This window comes from Henckelia pumila, chromosome 2, assembly GCF_033568475.1.
Source record: "Henckelia pumila isolate YLH828 chromosome 2, ASM3356847v2, whole genome shotgun sequence".
NCBI classification, from domain to species: Eukaryota; Viridiplantae; Streptophyta; class Magnoliopsida; order Lamiales; family Gesneriaceae; genus Henckelia; species Henckelia pumila.
The window spans coordinates 176,786,616-176,796,305 of NC_133121.1; the positions used below are offsets into that span (position 1 = coordinate 176,786,616).

General features: G+C 26.9%; 1 protein-coding gene across 1 annotated transcript; it reads right to left on the reverse strand.

Moving 5' to 3' along the window:
- Window positions 1–8,599: 8,599 nt before the first annotated feature.
- Window positions 8,600–9,232, reverse strand: LOC140879015 (kunitz trypsin inhibitor 5-like). Its single transcript, XM_073282646.1, has one exon. The coding sequence runs from the start codon at window positions 9,230–9,232 to the stop codon at window positions 8,600–8,602; it is 633 nt and encodes a 210-aa protein (XP_073138747.1).
- Window positions 9,233–9,690: the final 458 nt, after the last annotated feature.

Below are 9,690 nucleotides of genomic sequence, written 5' to 3' on the forward strand. Positions count from 1 at the left end.
GAATTATATTCTAGATTTTTGCCCAAATATTAATAAAATAGCAAAATCTTTACATGATAGGCTAAAGAAAAACCCAGTACCATGGACTGAAGAACATACTGAGATTGTAAAAATCATTAAAAAAACAAATATTAGAAATTCCTTGTTTCAACATTGCCGATCCAAATTTACCAAAAATAGTTGAAACTGATGCCTCGGATCTAGGATACGGAGGTATTTTAAAACAAAAACAAAAATATAAAGAAAGAATAGTTCAATATACATCAGCTCATTGGAATGATACTCAGAAAAATTATTCCACTATTAAAAAGGAAATTTTAAGCATTGTTTTATGTATACAAAAATTTCAAAGTGATCTTTTAAATAAAAAATTCTTATTAAGAATAGATTGTAAAAGTGCAAAAGAAGTTTTACAAAAGGACGTTCAAAATCTAGCTTCAAAATAATTTTTGCAAGATGGCAAGCAATATTGAGCATATTTGATTTTAATATTGAATTTATTAAAGGAGATACAAATTCTTTACCTGATTTTCTTACTCGAGAATTTTTTCAAAACAACAATGGTACCCAAAAAAGATAAAAAGCATGTCCAATTTTCTACAGATCAAGTCAAAGCAAAGACTTGGTATGAAATTGTCAAACAGTAAGAAGAAGAAGAACTAAAAGATACTGCTGAATCGAGACCTCGGGTAAACAGTGATATTGAAAACAGGCTTAAATTCCTGGAAAGCCTTCTGGAAACTCCAGAAGTAAAAACTGCTATAGATCAAGCTCATAAAAAAGAAATTTCTAGCAAAAACTTCTAAAAAGAAGTTTGTATCAAAAATTCCTTTTTTTCAAATTCAGAAAATACTACAAATTCCCAGCTTGCCCTTACCCAAAGATCTTTGAAATCCCCTTCTGAATTTTTTGAAAAACAAATCTGTCAAACAATTGTCCAAACATGAAAAGGATTTCGTGAGCAAGATCCTTTTCACACCTTCAAAATTATTTTGGAAAATGAAGATATTATAAACCTTGGGATGAAATGAAAAATCCTCTCTATTACCAAGCAATATTAGAATCCACGGATTCAGCAATATTCAAACATTTCTTCATTGATGCAAAGCATGAAGATCCAGCTTATTCTACATGCAAAATTTTAAAAGTTATAGCACCCATTGATTGGGGTCACCATCTATCAGAAGCCATCCTTTTAACTGAAAAATATAAAGAAACCTCATTCTTTGATATTCCTTTTAATTATTGGGACTATCAACAAGCTTGGTACAATGCCTTTTTGATACAAAACCAAAAACATAAGCGCACATGGTTATTCTATTTCGATAACAAAACCTGTGATCTTAGACAATTCCCAAACTGTTGGAACCTTTGGTGGGAATTTTTTGGTTCAGCCTATGAAATTCTCCAACACCCAATCCAACATTCTTTCAAGGTGTTTAAATCCCAGTATAAAGCTTCAGAAGATGAAAAGCGTTTCCAACCTCTCGCTTTATTTTGTACAAAATTCTACCTTCCATGGGTACTTTCTTAGACAATGGAATATTCAGATGATAATTCTTCTCAAATCAAAAGGGACAAGTTTAAAATTCCCCAAAGCCTTTCAATACCTAACGTACAAGTTTGGATCCAAAATAATAAGAATATGAGAATTCCTACCCAAAACATCTATAAAAAACCATTACTACAGCCATTACAACAAACAACTTTCTCCTCACAAAAATCTCAGATGGCAGCCCTACTTGCATCAACAAATACTCGTGCAGAAATATTAGCGGTTGGTTCAGCTTGTAATGGATGATTTTAAGTAATAAATTTACAAGCTTTGCCTTTTCAAAAAAAATTAATGTAGGGAACCGTTTGGTTTGAGGTATGGTATAAGTAATATATAGATAAGTAGTATTATGTAATAAAAAAATAAATAAGAAATGATAGTTAAAATTGTATTGAATTTGATTGAGAGATTATGGTTTATTTGATTTGATTGATTAAATTTTATATAAAAATTTTAAATGACTATTTTGTCTTTTTAACAATAAATAAAATAAAAATTATATTATTTATAAGGGGTAATATAGTAATTTGAATTCAATTATTTGATTGATGTGAGATAAATAATTAATGATTTGATTGATGTAAAATAAATAGTTAATATATAAATAAATAATATGATGAGAAGAACGTGAGATGAGATGTGATGAGTTATACATATATTAGTAATACCGTGAACAGAACGGTGCCTAGATGTAATGTGTATTTTTCTTGTCAAAGTAAAATCTATCATTTCCAGTTTCTTCATAATCCATAAGGAAAAATTGTTTTTTTGGTCATGAATGTTTATCACTTTGCGATTTCAGTCCTTTATATTTTCAAATTTTAGTTTTAGTCCGCTATCTTTATTTTTTTGGCAATTTTAGTCCTTTTTTTCGACTTGGTGCTGACGTGGCACCAATTCAGTGCTGATGTGGAGCTGACGTGTATAGTGTCATCATGTAAGCATTTTTGAATAAAAAAGATCGAAATTGCTAAAAATCGAAACATGCAGGACTAAAACTGAAATATGAAAACATAGAGGACCAAAATCACAAAATGACAAACATACAGGACCAAATTTCCAGTTTCCCTAATCCATAATAAAGAATCAGGTGTGGAACTTTTTTTTTTCTTTTTTTTTTTTTTTGTGTATGAATTAAATTGGGTGTTGACATTTCAATCAATCAAATTTCTACCAATGGACAAAATTAATGTTCCGTATGGTATATGTTATACGATTTTTTCTACGACCACCCCTAAGATTCAAAATGGCAAATGGAAACCTTTTAAAAGTACAAAACGTAAAAAATAAAATAAAATAAAAAATAAATAATTAGATAAATAAGTCGAGAAAAATAAGAATTAAATAAATATCTTTTCCACAGGATTCGCAATAAACTCGATCAAAATTTAGCTCCTCTACCGACATTCTAATGCCATATGCATTAATATTCCTCATCTCATTTGAAAAAAAAAATATCAAAGTCGTTATTAAGCTTATTCTTTAATGTGAGAACTCATTACGTATTAGTTAAATTATCCGGCAAATGCATTCGCTTACAAACCATGCATGTAAAAAAAATTAAAACAAAAACATAATTGACAAGCCATGTGCAATAAATTCATTTGAGAAAGTGTTGATAATGATAATTGAACTCATATCTATTTATCAATTATCAACCATCTTTGGTCCCACCCTATTTTATATTTTTATTCATCATGAACCACACAAATGAAGATAAGATATTATTTGCATGTGGAACACTCGATATACGTACATCTTATTACAATTTACAGCAAACTAAACTTGCATGTCTAAACTGATCTGTTAATTGACCGAAAACCTAAAATCAAGAAGGGTAAATAGAACTTGATTATAATTTTGAGTTAACCTATTTAATTACTTTCTATTTTCTTATCTTGTACGAGGGTACGTTAATTTACACATTCAATACGTATACTTCATCTACTGATAAGTTTTATAATAGCCACTCACATCAGTAATTTGACAGATATAATTAATCATTAATTCACTCGAAATTGGTTTTGAAAAAATAAATATAAACATTGGAATTTCAATTTATTTTCATAAGTTTTAGCCATCTTTTTATAATAACGTGATTTATCACTCTTTTAAACTTATCAATTATAAAATCAATTATTACTAGTATTATTACATTCATTACTATATATTGAAAACTATAAATTCTCACTCCTCAGTCCTTTTCCTGCCAAATTAGTCAATAAAAATTTATTTCATCGAAAGCTAATTCCTCTTAAGTTTTAGAATAATTTCAAAACTCGCCCCGCCATTATATATACTAGCTGGATAGGCACACACGTTGCATGTGAAAATATGAATAAACATGTTGGTTCTCAAAAAAATAAAATAAATGTTGATCGTTCATTAATTGAATTCTAGTTTTTTGGGAATGTGATATCTAGAGGGTAAAATGGACAAAAAATTTGGTGTCCCCATATTAAATGAGAAGAAGCGGTTATTATAAATATCTCAACTTTAATAAAATAGTAGATATATATATATGTAAAAAATTAAAGATTAATTGTCAAAGTAATAATAATAATAATAATAATAATAATAATAATAATAATAATAATAATAATAATAATAATATTATATTGTTATTATTATTATTATTATTATTAATCATATTAAATGCAGTATAATGTATTTTTGACATATTTGGTTAACTAGTAAAAGTGACGTGCGTTGCACGTGGAAATGCTTTCTATTATCGATAAACGTTGTTAAATAAATGAGTTGAGATGAGAAGAGATAAATATGCAGTTAGTTAATAATTTTCATGATATTTAGTAAATATTAAATTCAATGTAATATGATATTTACAACATGTATTATAAAATGAGTGCGAAGAATCTTTGTTGAAAAATTTATATGTTACAAGTCTAATTGAATTTATAGACGTTGTTGCAAATAATAGTTGTAACAAATACTATAATTTTGTATAAATTAGACATTAAGGAAAATATATAATTTTTTTTAAAAAAGGAAAATATATAATTTGATGTTGTGACATATTTAATAAATAAAATTTAGGAAAAAATATATCAAATAATATATATTTTTGAAAAATTATTTTACAACTACTGGTTTTGAGAAAATAATAATAATACAAATAATGTATTCTAAATTTTAAATTAAATTACAACGTCTTTTCTTGTTTACATAACAATTTTTTCCTTCTTTCACGATTTTTCGTTTACAGTCCATTTATAAAAAAAATAATTTTCTCATCATCTTCGATAATAATTTTTGTGATATTTTCTCTGTCAATTATTTTTATTTTTATATCTTTAATCTTTGATTCTTTTGTTGGATTATGCTGAAAAAATTCTTTGCAAGAGTATAAATAATTTCATTGTTTCCAACCTTTATTCTTGTGTTATTATCTTCTATTACTTGTAAGTCAATATGGTTAATAATCAATGTGTTATTGGACGTTTTTTCTATTTTTAATTTAATGTTAAGTTGTTTGAAATCGACTATTGCAATATTATTTTTTGCTAAATTTTTACTCGAATTTTGAATGTTTTTTATTTAAAATGTTAACATTTCATCTTGTATTTCAACTGTCTTATCCATTTTGAGAATAAATGTATGTTCTTTTTAATTTAGTGCCTTTAAAATTTTGCATTATTTTTGAAGTGATGTTGTCCTATAAATAAAGAAGATTTTATTAATAATTTGTAATATAATATAGAGGACCGAGAGTTTGCTGCTTTACCAAAAGTTATAACTGACGGTAATAATGCAACTCAAATCTTTTAAACCGCACAACAATCAAGCGTCGTGGTTTGATTGTTTTACACAGCAAGGACAATTATTGCACCCAACAATCTTCATTGCACTTCTTATAATCAATGAGAATCGAACACATGACCTTATCTTTGATATCAATTGTATGACCGATCACTTGTCACTTTACCAAAAGTTAAAAGTTTCAATTTACAGTCATCATTATAATAGTTTAAAACAATACATTATCAATAACTCATGTTAGCCTATAGAAATAATGTTTAAATTTTAATATAGTTTTATTTTGGAACAATATTGATATTGATTCTTATGCAATTATTAACTCGAATTTCAATTATTTGGTTGATTAATATTGAGCAAGTATGACATTTTTGATACCATGCATTTGTTTTATTTTCTTTCTTATGTATGTTGCTCTGAATCGATATATATGAATTATTATGTATTTGCTAATAAATGAGATATGTTAATCAAATTAAATAAAATATTCATTTTGTAATGTTCTAATTTATGTGTTAATTACTTGTTTTACAAATATTAATTTATGTAATAAAAATAATAACCTATATAATTCATTCTAAACCTTAATTTAATATATTAATAAATATTTTCCTCTATATAATGAATTTTTATCTATTTCACGATTTTTTTCCATTTATCATGCATTATTTTTTCTCTATGAAAAAATTAATATTCTTATCATATTTATTAACAACAATTTATATGGTGGGTCTGACCAAACGCGAAAACCCACTTGGACTTGTTTGTGACCACGTTTGGGCGAGTCTAAACTCGTTTCTCCGGAACGGGTTTAATACAAGACTAAGTTTAGACTCGGTCCATTATCATCACTTTATTAAAGTGTTGTCGTTCTGGTAATATATATACTATTTGAAAGAAAAAACTATTACATGTTTAGTTATGAAATCAATATAATCTTTAACATTGCAACTAATAAGTATTTCAAATACTTCAAAAAATATTTTGGTATTTCACGGGACTTTATAAATAATATTTTATAAAGTATTAGAAATCTGATAGTTTTATGTGATATGTGTGTGTTGATGTATTTTTTTTATTTATTATTTTATATTAAAACTTGACTATATTTGAATTGATTTATTTCAACATCTGTATATTATTTAATTAACACACACACACACACACACACACACACACACATATATATATATATATATATTAATTAATAACTTTTCCATATCTAATATTTGTATATATTTAAATATGAACTCATGATATAATTCTTTATCTCAATAGGTCCTTACACGAATTAAAATATATAAGATTTTTTTTTAAAAAATTATGTTTATTCAGTATAGAAACAAATACAAATCAAGAATTTGTGTTTCAATATTTTAAGAAACTGAATATATTTAATTAAGATTTTGTGAATTTTTTTTTAAAAATATTTGTGAAAAAAATATATTCACTTTATCTACAAGAAAATAAAAAATAAAGTGTTTTGATATTTTAATTTTTTTTAAAACTGAATTTTTATATAATATGCACTACTTTTTCAATTTTGATCTTATCATAATAATTGATTTTACATATAATATAAATATTGATCACTTTATCTACAAGAAAATAAAAAAACAAAGTATTTAAGTATTTTAATCGTTTTGAAAACTGAATCCTTATCTAATTTGCACAATTGTTAATTTTGACCTTATCATAATAATCAATATAATCTTTAACATTGCAACTAATAAGTATTTCAAGTACTTAAAAAATATTTTTGTATTTCACGTGACTTTATAAATAATACTTTATAAAAGATTAGAAATATGATATTTTTAATTTCAAGACCATCTCATAAGTTTTTTAAATGGTTTTAGCTTTTATGTGAAAGAAAATTAATTAAAATTTTAATTTCAACTTTTATATATATGATATGTGTGTGTTGATTTATTTTTTTATTTATTATTTTTTTATTAAAACTTGACTATATTTGAATTGATTTATTTCAACATCTGTATATTATTTAATTAACATATATATATATATGTATATATATATATATATATATATATATATATATATTAATAACTTTTCCAAATCTAATATTTGTATATATTTAAATATGAACTCATGATATAATTCTTTACTTCAATAGGTCCTTACACGAATTAAAAGATATAAGATTTGTTTTAAAAAAATATGTTTATTCAGTATACAAACAAATAAAAATCAAGAATTTGGTATTTCAATATTTTAAGAAACTGAATAGTATTTAATTAAGATTTTTGTGAATATTTTTTAAAAATATATGTGGAAAAAATATATTCACTTTATCTACAAGAAAATAAAAAATAAAGTCTTTTGATATTTCAATTTTTTTGAAAACTGAATTTTTATATAATATGCACATATTTTTTCAATTTTGATTTTATCATTATAATCGATTTTACTTATAAATATTGATCATTTTATCTACAAAAAAATAAAAAAACAAAGTATTTACGTATTTCAATCTTTTTGAAAACTGATCCTTATCTAATTTGCACATACTTTGTCAATTTTGACCTTATCATAATAATATATTTTACATATAATATAATATTGATTTACGTTTATGTCCTATAACTAAAGTGTTGTTTTTACTTTTATAACCCTATATATTTTTATATGATTTTACTTATAATGTAAATAAAGGACAAAGTTGTTATTTCATAATGGTAAAATTTTGACCTTTTATTCACTCTTTTATATAGGTATAGATAGATATAGATATAGATTATATATTTCATATGTACTTTTTTGGACTATAAACTTCCAATCTAAAAAACAAATTCTTTGGACTCATCTTGGAGGGTTAATATATGGTTTCATGTCTGGCATTGGATTTAAAGAAATGAAATATCAAGAAACAAATCAAGTGTCAATGAGTCCTTGACCCAATACTTAAGTCCCGTAGATTGTGTGGACAATTTAATTACTTTATTGTAATTAATTACTTGTAATTGTACTATAAAAAAGAAACAACAACAACGACAATAATAATAATTAATAAAGGAAACACGTACGTACACACAAATTCTTTCAATACACGACCGACCAAATGGATCATAGTAACACAACCCGGGTTCACAGATTTTATTTATTTATTTATTTATCACAATTACCAGCAAAGTAAACACCACGTACGTACGTACGTACAGTTATTTTATATACAAGGTAACGGAATCTATGAGCCACAGCAAAAGCACGCCTCCACTTTTTCAGTTCAGTTCAGTTGAGTTCAGTTCAGTATTTCGCGATTTTGGGTACGTTCCTGTAGAAGACAATGTTGAAAGAGGTTTTACCAGTGATCACAGCCAAACGCCTGTCTCCGAATTGATCGTAAATCTCGACATCATTGCACTTGCTGCGGATACAACAAGCACATGTCTTAGGGCAGTACACAAGCTTATAATGATGAGCAGCTGGATCTGGAAGGCTGTCCACAATCCTTTGAATCTGAAAAGCGCCATCGCCAACGATTCCACCTATCGTAACGAAGTACTGCTGAGTGGCATTGTCGTAGTCCCCCTTTTTCCACAGGTTCGACGGACTGCACTCGATCGAACTAGAAAAAGAGATGTCTAAATCGGCGTCTTCATGGATCACGCATCCCTGATCGGCGGCGCTGAATTTCACTGGGATGCCATCTCCAGTTCGTGATTGAGAAACACCGTATGGGCAGGTTTCGTTAGACACGACGTATGGTTCGAGGCCGCCCGTAAAAGCAGTTACCGACAGCACGTAGTAAGTCTCGCCTGTCATGACCGCGTTCCCGTCCCAGTCGAGCACCGCGTCGCCCTGACCCTGGGCTTGTGTGGCGGTGTGCAACAACATCAGGAGAGTGATGAAGGAGAAGATCATAACATCATTCTTCATGATGGTACTGATCAATAATATAATATATAGTTTGATATAAATATGTGTTTGTTTTGAGGAAAAAAAGGGTTTGGAGATGGTGTGAATTTATAGCTCTCAATTTCATTATGTTAAACTCTAATAATAATATAATAAAGCAAGTTGGCCAAGGTGAGCAGTACTGCTTGAGAGAAAAGCACGTTTAAAATTATGCGAAACTAGCTAGTGCTATAATCTTTGAATTTTACTGTCATAATCTACTTCCAGTTTTTTCCTTTGAATTCTGCGATATATCAAATGTGTTTAACCACCCCTGTTCCAAACCCTTCAGGCTCTGAGTTCCTATTTTTTTCGCTTTTTCGGACTTATTCTGCCAATCAAAGGAACTCCGGATTTCTTTCTAATTGTTGCAAAGTGTTTTTATATACTGATCGGCCGCAATAGTTTTCCACGTATCCCTAATATGATTGTCATGATCA